The sequence below is a fragment of the Lonchura striata genome, chromosome 11 (assembly GCF_050655825.1).
Source record: "Lonchura striata isolate lonStrDom1 chromosome 11, ASM5065582v1, whole genome shotgun sequence".
In the NCBI taxonomy this organism is placed as follows: Eukaryota; Metazoa; Chordata; class Aves; order Passeriformes; family Estrildidae; genus Lonchura; species Lonchura striata.
The window spans coordinates 4,558,003-4,580,316 of NC_140713.1; the positions used below are offsets into that span (position 1 = coordinate 4,558,003).

General features: G+C 51.3%; 1 protein-coding gene across 1 annotated transcript in view; it reads right to left on the bottom strand.

Annotated features, from left to right (window-relative positions):
• LOC146766362 (axonemal central pair apparatus protein HYDIN-like) overlaps positions 1 to 22,314 on the bottom strand; it is a 76,579-nt gene that overhangs the window by 25,120 nt on the left and 29,145 nt on the right. The window contains 9 exon segments of the mRNA XM_085589343.1: positions 12 to 140; positions 1,652 to 2,066; positions 4,848 to 5,164; positions 5,654 to 5,794; positions 7,327 to 7,470; positions 8,020 to 8,214; positions 12,645 to 12,876; positions 13,636 to 13,749; positions 14,202 to 14,330. Of these exon segments, the coding sequence (XP_085445469.1) occupies positions 12 to 140; positions 1,652 to 2,066; positions 4,848 to 5,164; positions 5,654 to 5,794; positions 7,327 to 7,470; positions 8,020 to 8,214; positions 12,645 to 12,876; positions 13,636 to 13,749; positions 14,202 to 14,330 (1,816 nt within the window).

Below are 22,314 nucleotides of genomic sequence, written 5' to 3' on the forward strand. Positions count from 1 at the left end.
GTGCTACTTACAATGGTGGGATCGACCAGAAACACACCAGGCAGATGCTCGGCTGCAGCGCTGGGATTTAGGGTCCAGATGAATTCAATCTTGCCAGTGTTCACCAGGGTGACCGTGCTGTGACCAATTTCATTAAATATCTGGAGAGAAGGCACAGGAGCAGGAAGTTACAGACTCAGGCCTGCTGCTGGGAATCTCCTTCCTCTCTCCTGGCCTTGGAAGCAGACACATCATGGGAGCAGGGACCAGGGAGGAGATAAGGGCACTTGGGAACCCGGGGAACCCCCAGACACAGGGCACTTGCACAGGACCAGGGAGCTCTGGCAGCACACAGCGGTGTGGTAACAACCGTGTGAGGGGCAGCAATAAATGAACCGGGGGACACGGGCCCTCTGCACTCTGAGGGGTCACCAACAGCCAGGAGAAACAGAGACAGCACTGAGGCATTGCAGGAGAAAAGGCACCTGCATGCAAGTATTGGCAAGCAACATACATGCAACAAGGGATTCAACACAGGGCAACACCGACAGGGCCAGCAGCTGGAAATATCTGTGGGCTTTCAGTTAAAAGAGTGATGTGGGGATTATTCTGGGACAGTCTCCCCAAATACAGTGACTGGAAGCCCAACTTCTTCCCTTGACTGTTGTGTGGATTAAGCAAGAGCTTTAGACAAGAGCATCTTCGTGGAGGTCAGGCTTTGAGAGTGGATCAGCAGAAGCATGTCTCAGGAACATGCCCCTCAGAGCACCCCCCGAGATCCTGCCTTCCTCAGGAGGCAGTCTTAGGTACCCTGAAAAAGAGGCACTCCCAACATTTTGGAGAGGGTTGGAGATGGCCATTTTAAACCAGCTTGGATGCCAGATGCGTCCCTCAAAGGTTGTACTTCCAAGCCCCAGGGCCAACAAAGAGGCTGGGAAGGGAAGGGAGCCCTGGACCGAGGTGGGCAGGAACCTGCTGGCCGTGGTCCCAAGGCAGCTGTGCCAGGGTGTTGCAGTTCCTGTTTATTTTATTAGTTTATTGTCAAATAATTTGCTCTGTTGCACCTCCATGTTCTCCCCAAGTTGGTTCATCCCTGATTTGTACCCTGCCTCAATGCTGTCTTTCATGCCATTCCCCACCCCTTGTTCCAGCTCTTTTCCCTGCCTGTCAAGGCAACCCAACCCCTTATTCCCAAACCTGTGCCACTTCTTAGCCTGGGCCAATCCCCAACTGCAACACCCCTTTGGAATTCCCCTAAACTTGGATGCCCCTTTGGCCCATGTGACTTTACCCTTCCTCCCCCTGCCCTATCCCAAAAAAATGATGTATTCCCTTTACTCCTCCCCTGAAGATTCCCCACTGGACAACTGCTAGCAACTTCCCCGTAAGTTGCAACAGTATAAAAACCCATGCAGCAGGGAGGGCTCTTTTACATTGCTCCTTTCACTTGAAATAACATCTTCCCTGTGGAGTCTTAAGACAGAGAGCCTCCTCCTTTCTCCTTCGCCTGGTCCCTGTTGTGGCTTGTATCTGGCACTGCAGAGCATGTGGCTCTAATTCTGTCTCTGGCAAATCCCCACACCAAGGCAGTTCCCCACGCCTGGCGGCACCAGAGTTTCTAGAGCTAGCCTGGGCTCTGGTGGGCTGTATCACCAGGGGACACGTGTGGTACCTGAGAGCCGCAGTTGATCTCCCGGAGGCTCAGGGAGTAGCTGACACGTGAGGCCTCCCCAGTCACCATCACCTCGTAGGTGGGGCCTCCCTCCACGTGGCACAGCGCCGTGACACTGGAGATGGCGTTGAGGTGGCCAAAGAAGGTGAAGGAGACCTGCTGGCTCCCTCCTGGCTGCAGCACACCTGACACTGGCACAATACTGAAAGCCTGGAGGACAGGAGAGATTGAGGTGTTGAGCATGGAAATGGGTGCAGAAGAGCATCCTGGACCAAAGTGCAGCTGTAGCCACTGCACAAACACGGCCACAATCACCCTAATCTCTTCCTGCATCTGTGCCACTGACCAATGGAGGGACCATGGGGAAAATCTTCTCCCATACTCAGAAATCAATGCATGAATTAACACATTACATTAAAGTGAACTGGGATGTCTCCTGGTAGCAGAAATTCTCTCTGGTGCACAACTTATTCTTTTTAATGCCTTTCAAAAGCATTTCTTACTGCTTTTAGAAAAGGGGAAGACTCAGAGTGAGAGCTCTTGGAGCTCAGGGAAGGACTCTGGCCCAGCTAATCTGACTTCTGAGGCTTTTCCCCTCTCTTTTGATTTAAATGCTGCTTTCTCAAGGTGCCTCAGCAAAAGGTCCTGCAAAAATTTCCTACGGACTACCTGATGTGTTCCAGGGGGAGCAATGCCCTCTATAGGTGCTGCACAGCGTCCCTGGAGCGTCCTACAACATGTCCTGCACAGCCCCTCCAACAGCCAGTTGGTTCAGCAGCACTTTGTATGGGCCTGGAGGGACGTGAGGCCCCTCTGTGTGCAGTGCTGGGGGCCACCAGTGGGACTGGGAGCTACAGCCCTGCTTGCCACGCTGGCGATGGATGAGTGAGACGGATTCCCTCTTACCTCCTGCGCTTCAAGGGAAGTGTGCGGTACATCCATAGAGCACCTGAATCCCGTCAACCCTAGTGGGGTGTAATACCCTGCACGAGTTTGTGGTGGCACCTGAAAAACAAGCCATTTTCTATGCTAGGAGGAAGAGACGGCCACTTTGCAAAGTCTCAGTTTGTAAGACAGCTCCAGGGCCAACAGTGTAATACCAGCTCTTGGGTGAGAGCAGACACCTGGAAACAGGTAGTCTGGCTGGGCTGGGAAAAGGGTACATGGAGATCAGGACTCATCACAGCTTGCTCTGGGAAGGAAGCTGGAGGTCTTATCATGATGATACAGATAAAAGCCTCATCTCACATTGTGAAGAAAACAAAGCAAAAAAATTCCACACTCAACACAGGCTTGTAGAATCTGAGCGTGCTCCTCCAAGAAAAACTCTCCTATTTCTCCCTCTCACACACCCCACATCCAGCCACTGGCCCTGCTGCCTGGCCAACTTTCAGAGCACAGGACAACAGGGCAGCAAAAAGAGAGGTCAGCACGAGCATGACTTGTTGGTGGCAGGCTGGGGAGGCAGCACAAGCACTAGGTGTACAAGAAAATCTACCTCTGCTCCTACAGATTGGGCAAGACCCTGCGATTCTTTCAGGGCTATGACTGCCTCCTCCACATTTCTAATCTTGAAGCGTCTTGTTTGAGATGCCAAGGAATCCAAACAGGTTCTCTTCTCCTTTGGCGGTTGAGGTTTGAATGTAGGTAGGTAAAGCTCAGATCTGGAAAACAACATAACTATGAACAGGGACCTGCAGTGGGAAGGAGGGAGGAACACCTGCACAAGCAGCTCCTGGTCAGGATGCAGCCCCTGACCAGGGTGCTGGCACGTTGAACTGAGAAATGGTTTGATCCAGCCCTTCCCAATCCAGGCTGGAGCGGGTCTGCTCTATAGGCAGCCCAGGGATGACACTGAGGTAGCAGTGGTACAGCAGCTGCAATTGCTTACATTGAGGAACTAGAGAGGATAGGGATTAACATCTTGTGGGGATGCAAAAAGCACAGTGGGAGGAAAGCAAAAAGGTGAGATCTGAGGCACTGAGGGGCAGACCCGGCCACAGACGAGCCAGCACAGCCCTCCACAGTGCCCAACACCAGAACCTCTGCAGCTCCACCAGGTATTGATCAGGAATGTTTCCCTGACAGTGTAGGGGGGGTTGATTGACATTTTCCAACACTCCAGGCGACTCGGGTCACATTCCCCATTTTAAATTGAAGCAGGTGCCTGGAGTAACTCTGCTTGTGTTTCTAATGCCATGTGAGGGACACCGTCAAGCCGTGCCTGCCTGTCACCCTGATGAGCTGCAAGTGCTCCCCACACAGTCAAACATGACCTGGATGCACCATTCCCAGACAGGCATTCAGGGCCTGTAATGACCTGCTCCCCAAAGAATCACTGCCTTTGGCTTTGTAGCGTGTGATCTAAGGCTGGGTTTCGTTTCTGGATGAGGGGCTCTCTCATCATAACCTCCAAGAGATCCCCTAATCATCTATTCCACTGTCTTTAGTTGAATGAATGGTTTGAGGCAACTTCCCAGGACCATGGTGACCAGAAGACATTTTTCACCCTAACGTAGAAACTCTCTGGAAGGCAGGGATAGGAGATGATGTGATGAACAAGTCCTGATGTCAAGCAGAACAGAACCCATAAGGTACATGTTGCACGGTGGACAAGTCAAAATAAGTAACAAGTGTCCACAAAACAAGGGAGTGAAGAATCCAAGGTGTCCACTGAAAGCTGACCCCTGGGAGGGAAATCATCCTGGCAGTAAAGGAGTTGTCCTAGCAAAGAAGGAAAGGGAAGGTAACAAGATGTTCAGCATCAGCCCAGGCACTAAGTAGCTCTTTCTCTGGTCTTGGGACTTTCTGGGCATCCTGCAGCACAATGCAAGGGAGGAAGGCAAGGAGCAGAGAGCAGCTCCTGCAGAGAGGACCCATCCCAAAGCAGAGGGACCAAAAGGGCCTTCAGCAGCACTGTGGGAGCTGGCACTAGGAGCCCTTCATCAAGGTGGACATTGCCTCAGGCCACAGAGGTCTGAGAAAGCAGCTTTCACCCCAGCTTTCCTTCCCAGGGGAAACCACTGTGGGGGCTGCACAGCACCAAACTGCTGGAAACCTATTCCCTGAGCATCCAGCCTGACCACGGCTGGTCAATGTTATTTGCCAGATCCTAGGCCAACACCTTTGTTCTTTGCCAAGTACAAACAGGACACCAGCAAGAAGAGCTTCAGGGAGAGGACAAAGGTGCACACACCTCAACTTGTTCACCTGGCTATCCGAATGGAATGACCAGTGATACTTGACAGGAAGTGGGCTGCAGTTGGTGATCTCCAGAGAACGCACTTCTTCAGTGCCAGCCATGATGCAGCCAAACTCCAGGGTGCTGGGCTGGATTTGGAGATTTGGGAAGAGGACTTCTCCCCGAAGGGTGATATGCTCCACAAGTGGATGGCCCCTGACCATGCCTATCTTCAGAACTTTCTCTTTTTTCCAGCTCTTAAAATCCAGTTCATAAGCTGGGTCAAGTGCAATGTAGAGATGACAGGTCTCCCCTACATCCACTGTCACAGGCTGCAGGACACAAACAGGAATTAATCACCTGTGGGATGATGTCCCAAGGTCTGACAGCACAAAACTGTAAATGTTCAAAGTGACCCCAGCTTGGGCTTCTCAGTTCATGGTTCATTTCCTTACAGCAGGGGTCTGTAGGCACCACAGTCTAGTCCAGGACTCCCTCAGGCCATTTCTGTGCTCAGCCCCAATACAAGGGGGTGGCTGCGGCAGAGCTGGCATGCTTTCCATGAGACACCTTTACTGCATGGCTTGCCCAGACACAGTTGCCTGCTCCCTTCTCCCTGTGCCTTAAAGGCAGGACGGATCTTCTCAATTCAGGTAAGATTTTGATTCCTTCAGCAGCTCCGCTGATGCAGCTCAGGCCAGCTCACTGCTGATGCTGCAGAATGAACTTCTTGACCCAAGGAGCTCCCTTGAAAAGCACCAGAAAGGCACCACCACATCCCTCCTGTTCAGACCCCACTGCAGGAGTCCAGGGCTGCTCACCTGGCCATCTGGGAGGGGCTGCTGGTCCTCATCACAGACCAGGAACAGCTGCTCCAAGTCCAGCATAAGGTCCAGTGGCAGCAGGCAGGTGTTTTTTAAAGACAAAGGCTGGTACTGCCGAGTCAGGTCATCACTGGGTTTCTATGGAAACAGGAGACAAGGAAAAACAGCCTCAACCAGGCACAGACCTCCTCCTGCTTCTGCTGCATCTCACATTTTTCAGCCCCAGAAACGCATACATTCCTATTTACCCTTTCTATTTATTACCCTTTTTTCCAGGAGGTTTTTCTTTAAAGATACTTCTCATGTTTAGAAACCACAGCATCCTCTGGGGGACAGGGAAACACTCCCATGTACAGATGAGGGAATAGGTCCCTGAGAGGAGGTGGCTGCTTCAACAAAATCTAAAGCAGAAAGTGACTCCAGACCATTTGTCTCCAGTTTTGTCCTTCTATTGGGCAGAACAGCACTAGATGGTCTTCACTCACATACAGTCATTTCTCACAACCTTATTGGCTCTAGCAGCCTCATAAAAGCCTAGGCTCTTTTTTCCTGTCTATGCATTGTGCTGGGCTTGCATGGTTTAGAGAAACCAGAGACTTTGGGAAACTACTTCTGGATGTGCTGACATCAAACAGGTGCTGTGCCATAGCATGCAATAAATCAGTTTGTGTGTGTGGCATCAAGCAGAACCCAGGCAGAATCAGGTAGAGCTGAAAAGCTTCTAATTACATCTGAACTGCCTGTTCCAGGGGGGATTCTGTACTTCAGTGGAAGCCTGGGAACCAGAGGAGAGGCCTGAAACTGCAGAAACCAAAGGATGAAACATTGTCTCTTTTTCAGACAACTTGCAGGAGAGGGAAAGATGATGCTGGAGTTGGAATCCAGAGACTAAAGGGCACCTGCTCTGCTTCAGTGTTATCATCACTGCAGCTGCAGGATGTCTGGGGGTGTGGGTCTCAGATTCAGTCAAAGAGAGAAATGGAGAGTTTCTAACCAGGCAGAAGCCTGGGAAAGAGTTGGAGAAGAATGTAAATAATTCTTTATCTCTCTTGTTGTTCACATTGTTTATAGTGAAGTTCTATCACTGTGCGTCAGGCACTCTGCACCAATGGGGTGGGTTGTTTCCACTTCAGGACCAATGGAACTGGTCCTCACAGAGCTCTGTATAAAAGAGCAGTGTATTTTGAATAAATGAGAGTTTCACTCTCAGCAGCCTTCTAAGTCAGTCTTCTCATTCCTGTCCTGCCTCAACAGCAACATGGGGGGTCCTCTGAAGCAGGTGCAGCTTAGGGAAATGCACAGCAAAGAAGGCAAAGAGACACAGGAGATGATGGGTTTTTCCTTGTCAGCCTGAGGAATTCACAGGAATCTCCATTTTTCCCAGCTTCCTTACAGCATCGGTGTACAGACATCACTGTGCCTTGGAGGATCCTCAAAAGCCTCCCTTTACAGTGAGCAAAGAAACTAGCATTTCTCTGGAAGCGGCCACGATCCCCCTTGGCAGTGCAGCTGTAATTTTACTTTGGGGAAGTTAAATACCAGTCTCACCTCTAAAAGCGTTGTCACTTACTTTACAGAGTGTCTCAGGAAAGGTAAAGAGGAGCTTTAACACAAGCACACAACCCCCTCAGCCATGCTGTTAAATGCCAGGATGCAATCCCAAAACTTACCTTCTCCACGTGGAAAGAAAATTGTCTGGCTGATATTTCTATGGAGGGATCAATATATTTGCAGATAAGGACTGTTTCTATTATCTTCTCTCTCCTGCTGGCTATCCCTCTGACAGCTTCACACATCACATAATCCTGCACCTCCTGCATGCAAGAGTCACTTGTCACCAGTGGGTGGTGGCAGGACACCCTGCAAATGCCCGACATTGGCTCAGCACCCACCATAGGCCTCATTCCTGCCACAGAGTTACGGTCACTGCCCCCTTTTCTTCCTGCGATGCAGCTTGTTTATTCTGTGCTCAATTGTCTGCAACACTGTACCCCAATAACCACTTGGCACTTGTTTAATTCACTTTCTTTTTGGGCTCCTAGTCTAAGTGTAATTTATTTCTCTGCCCTTCTTTGCTGACTAAGCATGCAATGCTGTTTGCCCCAAAAGAGCAGTATTTCCTTCCAGCCCTACTTTGGTATCAGCACTGGGTTCTGGTAGCTGTGGAATCACAATAAAGTCTTAGCTGGTCTAGGGGTGGCCAGCAGGGAAAGCAGCTGGTGCTGCCACAAAAACGTGTGGTCTTAAACCAGTTTCTTGAAGGCCCCTGCTCATTTCCTCAGGCTAACGTCGAGGGACTGTGGAGCAAGCCCAGGAGAGGGGATCTGATGGTTGCCCAGGCTCAGCCCCTGGGGGCACCTCACCTGTGCGACGCGGGAGAAGCCTCGCAGCACCAGGTCCGCAGACTCGCCTGGCTGCAGTTTCATCAACGGTGGCTCCAGCGCAAACATGGGGGCGGCACGTTTGGGGCTCTGGGAATCATCTTTGGGGCTACTGAGGGCTGAGATGCCCTGGCCCCCCTCCTCAGGTGGGCTGTAGCATCCCACGCTCCAGAAGAGCTGATAGAAATGGTGGCCCGTTTGTCACTTTGAACCGATGAATACAGGGAAGGAAGCTAGAATAGAAGGCAGGATGGAAAATATTATGGGAATAGCTATTTCCCTGGTCATCAGATTGCTCCCAGTGAGCAACCTGAGGTGTTAATAGCTTGGAGAAGGTCTTCATTTCCAGCTCTTAATGTGGACCAGAAATAGTATCTGATAAGCTGCCCTTCTGATGTCATTATTGCAAAGAGAAATATGTTTATAATGGTAATGTAGCATTTTCCAGGCAAGGCTAACAGGACCTGGTGTTTTCCTCCAAAATGTTTGTTCTGGGGTGATTCATACTGTTGCTGTATTTTGTATTAATCTGTGCCCAAAACTGTAACTGAGTTTTGAGATCCTGCACTTGGGGACTTTGTGTGTGGGGATATGATTGCAGGCATTCCCAAAAGCCAGCTCAGAGGCAGTTTCTGGATGATCCCAGCAAGCTGATAAAAATTGTCTGCCTGCTCCAGGAGAGGAAACCAGGGAAGCAGGGCCTCTCTCTCGTTGGTAGCAGCCTTGGTTTTGCACTGGTAGCCATCTGTAGAAACTTCATTTTGCAGTAAGAAACTGTTTGGAAGTGAACTTTGCAAACTCTGCTGGCAGTGAAAAATTGAGCGAGGTCCTGGGCAGAGCAGGGCAGCAGCAGAGCCCATGAACAGCGTGAGGAAGCAGCGGTGCAGACCCCACACAAACCAGAGAGTTTCCATCTGCCTCTGGGGCTGCTCTGTGGGTTCCTGCCTTCCCGGTGGGAACTGTCACCCTCCTGTCTCTTTGTTCCTGGGGCCCCTGCATGCCATTTTGGTGTGATGCCATCTTCCCTTGGTCCCTCAGCCACAAGGAGAGACCACCTCATCTGGGCACCATTTCAGGAACCTTTTGTGAGCCTGCCATCATCACTTGATCATTACTCACTGTCCTGCTGACAGACATTTATGTCCTCACTTGATCAAGTAATAATCAAGACACTAGAACTAAAGAAAATTCAATGGCAATTTAGCGACTTGTTTCTCTGACAGTGGCTTTTGAGGGTGTCCAACAACTCTCAACTGGCCATCACATGTTTCTAAAGGAACCTCTCTGCCTTCAGGGAGTCAGGGCTTTGGACACTGAAGACCTTGCCTGAAGGACTACAGCAAAACTGCTCTTTGTTGAGACAGGAGCAGAGGTGGGAGTGGAGAGATCTCCTACCTGAATTGGCATCCCAGGTTGAGCTCTGGGGCAAATGGTTTGTCTATGACAATTGTGCTGCCAGTGCCCAAAGCCACCAGCCGACAGGCAGTCCAAAGGCTGTCCCCAGTGAACAGCTGGATAGTGTCAGCAAAGAGTCCAGTGTCATCCAGGGTTGCTGTGACAGTCACAGGCACCTGACCCCTAGCAGGGATCACTCCTTCTCTGGGTTCAATGGTGTAACAATGGGGTTTGCAAGGCTGTAAGACAAGCATAATATGCATTTAGGATGGGAACCATACACCCTCGTGTCTTGTGGAAAAAAAGACTAAAGAGGGGATGATAAAAATCATAAAGGCTTAAAATCCCTAAAATAGAGTATTGGGCAACAGCAGAACTCCTACAACTTGTCTTTTCCCCTCCTTTAACGGACTCACCTAATTAACCCATTTCTGCCCAACCCAAGTGTTGCCTTCATGGAAGACAACGGCGACCTGGTTTCAAGGAACAGCACGGCAGCCCAGTCTCTCCTGGGCCACTCGGGCTAACAACACACGCAGGACACCAATGTGGTGGACGGTCAAAAGCGTTTATCTTATCTCACGGGTTTAAATAGTCTTGGGGGACTCTGCTACGTCAGGAGGGGTTGGTAGGGTCTCTAGGGTTAGTTAGGAGTGGAAGACTACTGGGTTAGGTGTGGTTACATTCTTTGGGGTAATGGATAACATGTTGCAGGGTGAGAGGGGGATGGGGGTCTTTCTTTCCGTCACATCCCGAAATCTTCCGTTCGCCTGTCCCTATCTACTACATCTCCCCCCTCCTTTTCATAAATAAAATGAGGTAGTCGTAGATATAGGCACTGGAGTGAGGTACAAACTTGTTACTTGGTAAGGAAAAAGGGGTTTGGTAAACCTGAGTAACTCTCGCAAGGTGAGTTTCGAAGGCTTTTGCAACTGACTGTGTTCGCAGTTTTTGGTTTACAGCATTTGTTGCTGGCCCACGAACAGAATGTTCGCCTGTTCTAGACGGGCTTGAACAAACGAGACCAGCTTGTTCAGCAGGCATGGTCCTATGGTAATAACAGCTAAAAGCAGTATTGCTAGCGGACCTACCAGGGCGGAAATTAAAGTGGTGAGCCAAGGTGATTGATTGAACCAGGATTCGAACCAACTCTGCTGGGTTTCCCCGTCTCTCTGAGCCAGTCTATCTCGGAGTTCTGCCATGGAGTCTTTAACGACTCCCGTATGATCTGCATAAAAGCAGCATTCCTCTTTCAAAGCTGCACACAGTCCTCCTTGTTGCATGAACAAGAGGTCTAGTCCTCGCTTATTCTGTAAAATTACTTCTGAAAGCGAAGAGACTGATTTTTCTAGATAGGACATAGATTTCTCAATCTTCTGCAGGTCTTCATCAAATGTCATTTGCAGCTGAGAGAGTCCGTGCTGTTGGGTTGCGATGGCTGAGACACCAGTGGCTGTACCAGCTGCTCCCAGGCCGAGCAGCATTGCGATAGTTATACCTGTGATTATTTCTCTTTTGTGGAGTCTGTCAGGTTCTTCGAAAAAGTGGTACACTTCTTCATCTGAGTGGTACAGGACCCTAGGAACAATCAGAACTTGGACACAGAAGTCAATAGAGTCATTAAATTTGGCAAGGAACACACAAGGACTCACTCCGGATCGCTGGCAAACCCACATCCCAGACGCGGATGGGACCACCCACTTATTGGTTTTTCTGTTGGGCTTGACAACTGCAGTGTAGAAGTTGCCTTTCTGCTTTGCTAAGGTTGCATTGTTAAACATTTGCCCCGTCTTGTGATTTGACTCAGGGTGATTCCTCTGCGGGGAGTGTCCCATCTGTACTGGTGGGGGGCACTGGCTGTGGAGTAACTGAAGGGGGTGTTTAAAGCAATGCCTTCGTAGAAAGGGGGTTTAACATCATAACAAAGCCAACAGGAGTTAGTCAGGTTCGGTTTGGTTTCGTTTAGGGTTAGAAAGGTAGCTTCTAGCATACAAACACAGGGGTGTTCCACGGGCTGGTGGAGGGTTCTATGTGACCCTTTTGCAGCTCGAGGTTGACCAGATCCAGCAAGGCTGCCATTCGAGGCTTTGACAGGGGCCACTGCTCAACCCATACGGGGTCTGGTGATTTCCAAGTCAGTTTGATTGGCAGCAGTGGGTGTACGGCAGTGGCCCTTAATATAAATTTGTAATCCTGACTCCTAATATAGCAAGGATGTCCCTTCCTATCAGGGGTGGAGAGTTTTGCAAAATATAGGGGTGGATTGCTACTGTTTGTTCTGGTCCCTTTTTTGTATGAAGCATTATGGCTACTAATTGGGTGCTTTTCCAAGCTCGGGATGGCCCTCCCGCTCCGTTCACTGGGGGGACTTCTTTGCATTGCCAGTGTTGGGGCCACAGTGCTTGGGGAAAAATCGAGCAGTCTGCTCCTGTGTCTGCCCAAAACTGAAGCCCTATGACATGGGGGTCCTGACTGCCATAAAGACGGCACGTCCCGCCCATCTTCGGAGGCTCCTTCCCTATTTTCATGGCCAGGGCCACCCAGGGGTCCCGTTCTGGGGCATCCCCTGCTGACCCTGCGGCACGGGCGCTGCTTGCGGTGGTAGTGGGTACGAAGGTACTGCAGGCTGTGTTGCGAAATTCGCTGGCGAGGGTACCAAGCTGGCTGCCTCCTGTGTGGGTATGGGGTATAAGGGCACCCCGTCCCACTGGGGGTTGGCATAGATGAGCCGCCTTGCATTCGCGGCGGGAGGAGGCTGAGTGTGGCCCGCACGCCCCCTCCCTCTCCCGTTTCCCTGGGGCTGGGACCTGCATTCCTTAGCGAGGTGCCCCTTCCTCCCGCAGCTCCAACAGGCTCCTCTCGGGCGTGCTTGGGGTGGAGGCGCCGCGGTGGGCTGCCATGACGGCTGGGGACAGCTCACCGCGATGTGACCTGCCTCACCACACTTGAAACACGCCATGGCACTGGTCAGGGTGTGGACGGCTGCCTGAATGGGTGTCAGGTGCTCTTCCCTTACTACATGTCTGATCATGTCAGCCAGGCTGGCTCCGGCTGGCAGGGAATGTAAGATATCTTTGGTGACAGAGTTGCACTGCTGGTGCAAGCAGTCAGCTACCACGGGGCCCTTTGCCTCTGCCGGCAGGGTAGAGGAGTCTATCGCTGCCTGCAGGCGATCTACGAACTGTGTGAAGCTTTCGCTCTGCCTGCCTCACGGTGGACCACGGCGACGGCTTGGCCACGACCCGGGAGGCTGCACGAATAGCCTCCCTAGCAGCCCGAGTGGTCGCCCTGACCTCCTCAGCCCGCATCTGCGTGGCTTGTTGCTGAGGCGTGATCATATCATCGTGCTTTCCCATAAGCCTGGATAACGTCGATCCGCGTAGTGGCTGCCTCGCGCCAGATGCTTGGGCTAACAGCTTTGTACAATTATCCTCCCATTCCTGTCTAAACACAATCATTCCGGCACCATCAAGTATCATGCGACCTATTCGTTCGATATCAAAGGGAGGCAGGTTGTCATTACTAAAAAGACCATCGATTAATGTGGAGACCATGGCCGAATTGATTCCTTTTTCTGCAATGGCTTTGACAATTGACTGTACATCTTTTGGGTTTACCGGGGCATATACCCTCTGCTGGTTCCCTTCCGGGCCGGTGATCCTCACCGGGAAGGTTTGTACGGCAGCCGCTGGGGACCACTCGGCACAGGCTATTTTTATTTCTCCCCAGTCAGTAAACTGGGCTGGTTCGTATTGTGGCTGCTTTTCGGTGCGGCTTAAAGCTTTACTTGGTTTTGTTTTAAATTGCGTTGGCTCTATTCTCTTCGTCTCAGAGTCCCAGCCGGCTCCCAACAGCTCTTCCGAGCTGCCGGAGCTGCTGCTGGACTCAGAGTCGGAAGTCAAATGCCAGCGCACTTCCGGGGCTCGGTGCCGTTTTGTGCGGCTCCGACCCCGCTCCTCCCCCCGGGGGTGGCGCCGCTGCCGCCCCCCGGGCTCGCCCTGCCTCCTGCAGGGGGGGGTTCCTCCCTTACATGGTAGTGGCGTCAGGCGCGGCTGCCGATTGGCTCCGAGCCCTCTGCCGCTCTCCTCCTCTTTCTCCCGCACACGCGCATTAGCAGAACTCCGCGCCTCTGGGCTCTTCGTGCCGAGACTGCCCGCGCCCCGCCCCTCCCCTTGGCTGCCGGCGCCATTTTCAAAGGGATACGGGGGCGGCGTGGGTAGGATCTCCTCCCGAGCCGCGGCCTCCGTGCGTCTGGCTTCCCCCGCCAGTCCCCGCCAAAAGAACTCTGCGCGCTGCTGCACCTCCGGCAGCGGGTCACTGACCGGCAGTGGTGGGGCGGATGGGGAAGCCACGGATTTTTGGGAGGTTTCCGCGGGGGGTCCCGGGCCCCGGGCCGGGGTGGGGGGCGACGCGCCGGGCCCCCCCGGATCCCCGCTCCCGGGCGGATCGTCCTCAGGGCCGGTTTGCGTTGCCGCTCCTACGCCTAGCTTGGGTGTAACTAATAAACACGTACGCGCGGTGCTCCATGTCTCCTGCTCTTCTATTGCTCTGCACAGGGCTTTCTCTACTTTGCCCCATGCCTTAAGGCTTCTGCCACTGCCTAAGGATTTCGTGTCATCGGCCAGCACGGCTGTGAGTTTTTCCCATATCTCCGGATGCAAAACATTCACAGGGCGTTCAATTGCCCCAAGCTCAAGCAGCCTTGCTATAGCAAGATAAAAGTCTTTGAGCTTACACTCAATTCCCCATTGCTTATGAACCTCACTTACGACCCTGGCGATGGCATCCATGACGACCGCGGGTCCTGGGACGTCTCCCTCGCTGAGAACACGGTTTCACCGGTCTGGCTGCTGCTCTTGTCCAGGCGACACCCGCTGCCCGAGCGAATTATTTCCGGGCTTCAGCACCAGTTATGTTGCCTTCATGGAAGACAACGGTGACCTGGTTGTAAGGAACAGCACGGCAGCCCAGTCTCCCCTGGGCCACTCGGTCTAACGACACACGCAGGACACCAATGTGGTGGATGGTCGAAAGCGTTTATTATCTCATCTCATGGGTTTAAATAGTCTTAGGGGACGCTGCTACGTCAGGGGGGGTTGGCAGGGTCTCTAGGGTTAGTCAGGAGTGGAAGACTACTGGGTTAGGTGTGGTTACATTCTTTGGGGTAATGGATAACACGTTGCAGGGTGACAGGGGGATGGGGGTCTTACTTTCCGTCACATCCCGAAATCTTCCGTTCGCCTGTCCCTATCTACTACACCCAAGGGATGCTTATCCTCAGGAGAGTGTTCCTTCCCCAGTCTTTCTCTGGAGTGTGTGCCAAGGAAAGCTGCTTTCTCTCTCCTGGCTTCTCACAAAGGCTCAAGGCCAGAGGAAGCCAGGACTGCTCCAATCCCACTCCAGAAACCACACAGCTGGAGGATAATGCTGAGAGCCTGAAGAATATCTCTGTAAAACCAGTTGTGCAAATCCCCAGCACCAAACTATTCTTTCCCAAGGGGCCATCAGTGCTTCTCAACATCCCCTAAATGACCGAAGCCCTCACTTCCCACCAATCATCAGCTGTAGAGAGGTGCCCCAGTACCCTCTGCTTTGGAAAAGTCACCTCCAAATGGTAAGAGCAGAGCAGGAAAACAGGAAGCAGAAAGAAAACTGGACAACATGTGCTCTGTGGGCACGGCTCACTGTTCCCTAAAACTCTTGTCATCTGGTTTTTCATGGATTTCACAGATTGGGTAAAAGAGCTGGAAGCTGCCCAAAGAAGGGAGGAAAGGCCTTGCACCAGCACAGCTGTGCAGACACAGCTCCCTGCTACCAGCATGTGAAACCCATCCTTTACACACCATGACCACCCAGCCAAGGTGCATTGCTCCCTGCAGAGGCTGAAAGCAGAATTCTATTGTGGAGTTAGAGAAAGCTGTCCTGGAAAAATCCCTCACTTTGAGGTTACATTTATCCCCCAAACGGCGGGAATAGCAGCAAGAGGAAAATCCATGCCCCTCCTTGGCCCAGGAGGCTGTGGCTGGACTCTCCCACATGGCCTAATGCTTTACCCACAGCCACAAACAAGTCCTTCGTATCAGGTTTTAACCAACCCCACAAGTCCAACACACCCAGCATGAAGAAAAACAAACCTCAAGCCCCTCATGGATCTCCCCATCCAGCAAACATCCCACCCAGCCGCAGGCCCAGCCTACAAGGCCTTCCTGGCTGCACCAGCTCTGCTCCCCCTGCCAGGGGAGCAGCCCCAGCTCCTTCTGCCCTCTGCAGCCTCCAATATTAAACTGCCTTTCTCTGCAGCTGGTGCCCAAAGATGCTCTTCAATGGCACAGAGATCACAGACTGCAGGGGTGCACAGCCCCACATGTCTTTGTGTGGACAGCCCAGCTAGCCTGACCCACAGGAGGTGTGAAAAATGCCTCCCCACGAGCAGTCTGAGGACAGACCCCGCACTCTGCTCTCTATTATGAACAGCAGTCTGGCACAAAGCAAGTGAAGATGGAACAGGGAAACCATGGGGAAATCCATGTTCTCTGGGGAGCAAAGGACCACAGGTTTCTCTTGATATCAGAGCTAAAGACAAAAGATAAAATTAAGGGAGAACTTGTCAACACAATCCAGACTAGATTCTGCTCCAATATCTCTGCAACTGATTTCATTGAGGGGTGCCCCAGCTAACACCACTCCAGAGCCAGGTTCCTCTTGCCTCGCTCAGATAGAATATTGGAGTATCTTGCCTCCTCTCACACAGGGCAATATGGAAATCTTACATTTAAAAACCAAGTCATGGCTGCTACTGACTAGTCTATTTCCCTGGAAAACAGCCCCACAGATGCTTACAATGTCTATCCTGAAGTCTTTAGGGATGAGACCTTTGTTGAAGAGGGTAAAATTTCGAGAAGTAGGCTGTAGTGCTGGGATCCTGCCAAACACTATCAGCCTTGGACTTGGGTAGATTTTTGCCAGCTGTCCAGAGCTCCGTAATTCTGATCTCTATTCCAGGAAGCAGGCAAGAAAGATTAAAAAAAACCCAAAAAACAAAAAACCCACCAAAAACCCTGAAAAAAACAAAACAAACCACAACAGGGAAAGCTAAAAAAGCTTAACCAGCTCAACTCCACTCAAGTTATTTCTTTAGGGACAGCTACCACTCTTCACCTGAAATGCTGGGCTTTTTTGGGGAAAAAAATATATATTCACCTCCAAATTTAAAAGGATTAAAGTAAGAGAACCTTTTAAACTACAAATTGTTGGTCGACAGGCAAAATCTTTGCAAGAAATCTCAAGTTAAGACCAGGCTGACAGTTAAACAACTGGTTATTCTGGTGGGGAGAAACCCTCCTCTTTAAGGTAAGCAGCCTGATAGTTGAAAGCAACTGTTTTGTCAAACTTCAGGCTCCCTGGCACAGCCTGCACTGCCTGTCCTTTCTGCTGATTTACATGCAGTGCCACAATGGCCCAGGTTCAGATGTTTGGCACCATCATTTCCATGTCTTATATTAAAACATGTAAGTTTAAGTCCTCGCAACCACTCTTCAAATGCCAGCTTTCTTTTCTTTTACAGAAAGCTCAAGGTTCCCAGAAGTCTGACATCCTCTTTTGTGCTCAGAGAGATGACATTTAAAAACAGGTGTTTCCAAAGTTAATAGCATTTTAAAGAACAATTAACTAAAATTATCCTTGATTGCTGCTTAGATGAACTACCTTCTGTGTCAGACACTGAGATTACCACCTCTAAGGTGTGAGCTGTTTGTGCCACCGATCCCTCCTGTCCTCCTCAGCAGCCTGTGCCTGTTTTTCCCAGGAGAATCCCTGTACCTCTGCACCCTGCCAGGAGCAGTTGCACAAAGGCACACATCTCCCCTTGCACTCACCAGTGGGTTTCTCTCATCCCCAAACACGCCGATAAGATGCTTGCCCACTGTTTGGACTTCAATTGTAACTGGAATCTCTGCAATGCTGTGAGGCTGGACAATCCCACAGGGTTTGTGGCTGGAGTAGAACACAGGAGAGTCCTCCTTGTGTTCCTGGCAGGGACAGAATCAAATGCAGCTTCAGAGGGACCTCTGAAGAAATTTTACACTCCTTAACATCCACCGCAACAGCAACTTACACACATTTTTAAACATCCCCAGGACAAAGGTAAAAGGCACAAACAAGATGCAAGAATTGTAGGCTTAGCATTCTCAGGGGTTCCTGCAAGGAGGCTGCCAGCACAGGCACTGGTGTCTGTGGATGCAGCAGCTTTTCACAACCCTCTAATATCGCCCACAAGAAAACACCCTGAAGACTGGAACATCAACTATCCTCAGGAAGTTAAACTACATCCTGAAGTTTACATTCAGGTAGGATCCTGTTCTCAGCAGATCTTTAAGACAGAACAGAAACCAGCAAGGCCTTATCCAAACCCTTTTTTACCCTAATATCTCCTCAGTAATATTTGAGAGGAGGAGGAGGAGAGGAGGAGTTGGATGCGATGCCAAACCTGGGGAATAAGCCCGTAGCAGCCAGGAAGATTGGTGCTATTTGCAATGAGGAACTTCCTCTGGTATGGCACCTTCGGCCGGCACTCATCATACAGCAGGACTTGGGGGTACACGTGCAGCTCAGGAACGAGACACCTGGGCAAAAGATGACCCCGGGCAATGAGACACTGAGAGAATGGAGAATGTTTACCCCCAAAGATTGTGAAATGGAGCATAACACATTTGTCACTGTCAAACGGACATTTAACAACCCTACAGTGGTAAATTGCCTTCAAAGTCTTCCTGGTCAAACATGTCTTGTAAAGGAGGGGCAAACCCTGAGCGGCAGCGCCAGAGGCTGCCAACTGCCCCAGGCAAAGCACTTTGTTCCGCAGGGGCTGCCTCAGCTCCTCCTTTTCCCAAGGGGGCTTGCAAGGACTCCTGTAACAGTCCCAGTGATCTCTGGGGAAGCCTTCTCAACAAGGATCAGTGCTCACTAGGGCTCAAGGAACACACAACTCTAGCAACTCAGTAAAAATTATTCTCTTCTCTCCCACGGTGCTGCTGCCCTGCTTGAGAACTCAGCTGTTTGCCCCAGCCTTGGAGGGTATGAGACACCCCCTGCCCTGCAGAGTGGGTGATCTCCCCTCCCAGGTCCTACAGCTCCCTCGGTCCCTCACTCCACAGCTCCATGCACTGACTGTCCCCAGTTGCACTTGCTTGACAAAATGGCAGCCCAGGCACTGACTGGCTCTGCCTGGAACAGGGAACAGCACCAGGGAACTGCATCCCTCCTGTCATTAAATGACAGCCAGAGCAGCATAGCAGGATGGAATTCTGCTGCAGCAAGAACGACTTTTGGGTCGAGTCTGAGAACATTAAAGCTCAAAACAGGAAGCAGAGGAAGGAGGAAAACTAGAGCTGACCTGCCTCATCAAGGGCTGTTTTCCCCTCCTAAGACCTTGCCCTCACCACTCTTTCTGTGAGCCACTTCCCCCTGCCATGTGTCCTCATTGACAGAACCAGACCCTGACTCTCAGCAGGCTGCTTTGTGTGTGCCAAACCAGTGCAGGGTGGTCACAACCAGCACAACTCCACCTCTTGCAGGAAGAAGAAGAGGAGGCCTCAGGAAATTTGCTCCAGCTCAAGCACCAAAACCCAGACCAATAAAATTTATCATTCCTGGTCCCTTTAGGAAAGGGCCCAGAGCCGTGCTGGGCAGTGAGCAGGGGTGCTTTTCAGCACAGGCTGATGTCCAAGCACCGCTGTTCTCATGTCCAGCTAGGCACAACAGGAGGTCATTAGACAGCACTTCTCCTTGGGAGCTGCAGCCGGCAAACCCCGTGCAAGGCAGCGGCTGGGGGAGGCCAGGGAAGGGCTGGTACCTGGCTGTGATGACCAGTGATGCCACTCCCTCGCCAACACCCTCCAGGTCCACCAGCATTCTCCGACAGAATTCCATCACTGTGTTGGAACACAGGGTCACTTGGTGGAAGAGAAGAGCAGTGAATTCTTCCTTACAAAAGCTCATTACCCACGTGTGATATCCTCCAGCTCTTGTTTCATGGTAAGGAAAGGGCAGATTTTGCCTTTATTCTTCTGCTGGCCCATGTGTAGAGCACAGTCTCAGAGTAGCAAAAGTCTTCTGGCAAGACCAGATTTGTTAAACACACCTTGGTATCAGGGCATAGGTCAGCCAAATTAAAACATTAGACTAAAGCTCTATGGACCACTGTATTCAAATTAAGAGGCCAATTTTTCATCTGACTGCAATGACATAAATGCAGAGGAAATCTGACTTGAACAGAATGAGTTCAGCTCTACAGCAGGAAGCTGAGGGCAAAGTGGGGCCCAGCAGGTGCTGGGCAGTTCATGGCTGCATTTTTTTGTCTCCACTGGAGTTCCCTGCAGTGAGCACAAATCATTCTGCTCCCCAGGAGAAGGGAAATGAGACCGAGAAGCAAACTGCTTTTTACAATGACATTCTTCTAACAGCCACCTTCTGTCCTCATCCTCCCTCTGCCCACTTGCAGTCAAAGAAATCTCTCTCAAAAAGCACAAGAATGGCTTCAGTACTTGACCATATGGTATGTGATCTCAGCTTGTGATTTTAGAAACAACAGGGTGCTCCTTGAGGAACATCCCAAGGAAGCCAGCCAGCAGAGGCCTTTCACCAGTGCAGATCTCTCACTCACACAGGGCTCCAAGTGCTCAAAGCTGGCACCAGAGCTAAAGCCCTCCCACACTCCAGGGAAGCTTCAGCCCTGATGCTGAAGCATCTGTGGCTGGGCTCTTCCCATACCTCGATATCCTGGTGTCCCTGGGGCAGGATGGTCCCTTGGCTGGGATTCATTGTAAACTCCTTTGGCTCCACATAAAAACGAATTCCCTCCCTCCAGGACGGGTCACTGTCGCTGTGTATCTGATCAAAGACGTTCACAGAAGGCTGGGTGCCATCGTCCAACACGCGGAGCTTGAACGTCACTGGCACCGAGGAGGTGTTAGTCAAGCGACAGCTCTGGGTGTAGGGAAAGCCTAGGAAAGGACACAAATATCCATTTAGGCACCAATTATGACATAACCCTTGGGGTGAATATCCCGGTAGGATGAAAGTGTGACTGGAGTTTAGCTCTTTATTGTCTGAACTACAGCTCACCGAGAAGCTGCAGGAAAAATTCATCATCACTTAATTACCTTTGACACTGATTCCAAACTGCAGCCTTGAAAATGCCTACTCCTAGCCCTGCTGAATACTGCAAGCTTCTCTCTTTGTGATGGGGAAGAGCTCCCTCACCTGCCTCAAACCAGCACCAGTTATCTCTCAGTGATGGGTCTGCACCCAGACCGAGGATTTACTCTGAGAATTCAAGCTGTAAAATTCCCTGTTAAGGCTACCAACACTCCCACCCTTTTCAAGATCTATAAACAGTGAGTCGTCATTGAGAAGAGGCTACAGCAAAAGAAAGTGAGGATGCTGTCAGGAACTAGAACGTGATCCAAAGCACCCTAACGCAGTTCTCCTTTGCAGGACCCTTAAGGCAGCTCTTGGTTTGGGCCAAACAGACTGAGTACTTGACAGCTCAGAGCCCACTCAGCTGGGGGCAAACCTGAGCCTTGCTTTGAGATTAGCAATTGGGAACCATGGCCCACCTCACCCAACAAACGGGGACATCACACCCGTGCTGCTCACCGTGATTGCTGCCTGCAAGGGCTTACCCCACTTTAGCTCTGAGATTTGCTTTCTGTACTGGAAAGTCAGATCCAGCCAGGCATGGTGGGGATGCCCTGCAGAGCCTGGACAGCAGCCACGACCTGCTCTGCAGTGGACATCTGGCTGGGCTGGCCAGCCCTGTGGGGAGGAGGCTTCTCCCTGGGCCTGCTCACCCAGACTCATTGGAACACAGATGGGGAGAAAAAACAACTGCAGGTACAGCCCAGAGCTTCTCTGTGCCCATCAACAGTGACCACTGCCAGCTCCAGCAATGACTCCAGCAGGGAGGCAAGGGAGGCACAAAAAGGACAAACATAGATGTCAAAACCTCAAATGAGACTGAGGTCACCACATGCAGACAACAGCCAGCAGTTAAAAAGAAGTAAAGATACAACAGCTGCCTTAGCTAAAGAGACTTTAGGAATTAAATCGGACTAAGCAGGATGAAGCTCTTGTTTCAGAACCATATTTCTACCTGTTGCCTTTCTTGTTTCATTTATTCAAAAGGCAACTTAACAAGTGCCTCAGTGGTGATGCAGGGTGGAGAAGAAGCAGCTCAGGAAAGGCAATTAGTTTTCTTAAAAAGTTAATGAAAATCATTATTACGGGTTTAGGCTTTGTAGTGAAGAGGGGGGATAGGGGTCTTGGGGGGTTTTGGCTCTGGGGGTGGGCTTCTCCGTTCGGAGTTTTTGGGAGTTGTGGCGTGATGCCGTGGGCGGCTGTGAGGCCGGACCCGAGGTTCGGCAGGGAGCGGAGCTTCCCTTCCTCCCGCTCGGGATGGAAGGTCGGCTGCTGCTGCTGCTGCGGGAGGTTGTGTGCTTGGCCCGGGACTGCCCTGGGCTGCGGCTCAGCGCTGGGATCCAGCCTGCCTGCCTTCCCCGCTCCTGCCTGCTGCTGCTGGGCAGTGCCCAGATTCCCTCTGCCCGTGAGTTTGCAAAAGGAGCATTTCCCATTTCCTTCCTTCCTTCCTTCCCTGCCAGTGCCGGCTGGGAGGGGATCACTGCCCTGCCAGAGCCTTCACCTCCTCCTGCTGTGATCATAATTACACCAAAGGAGAAAAACACTGTTTGACAGGTTGGAAACTTCTGCTTATTGTGTTGTTGTTTGTGCTGATATATTCTAGTAAAGAACTGCTATTCCTTTTCCCATGTTTTTGTCTGTGAGCCCTGTAATTTCAGAGGTATAATAATTTGGGGGGAGGGGGTC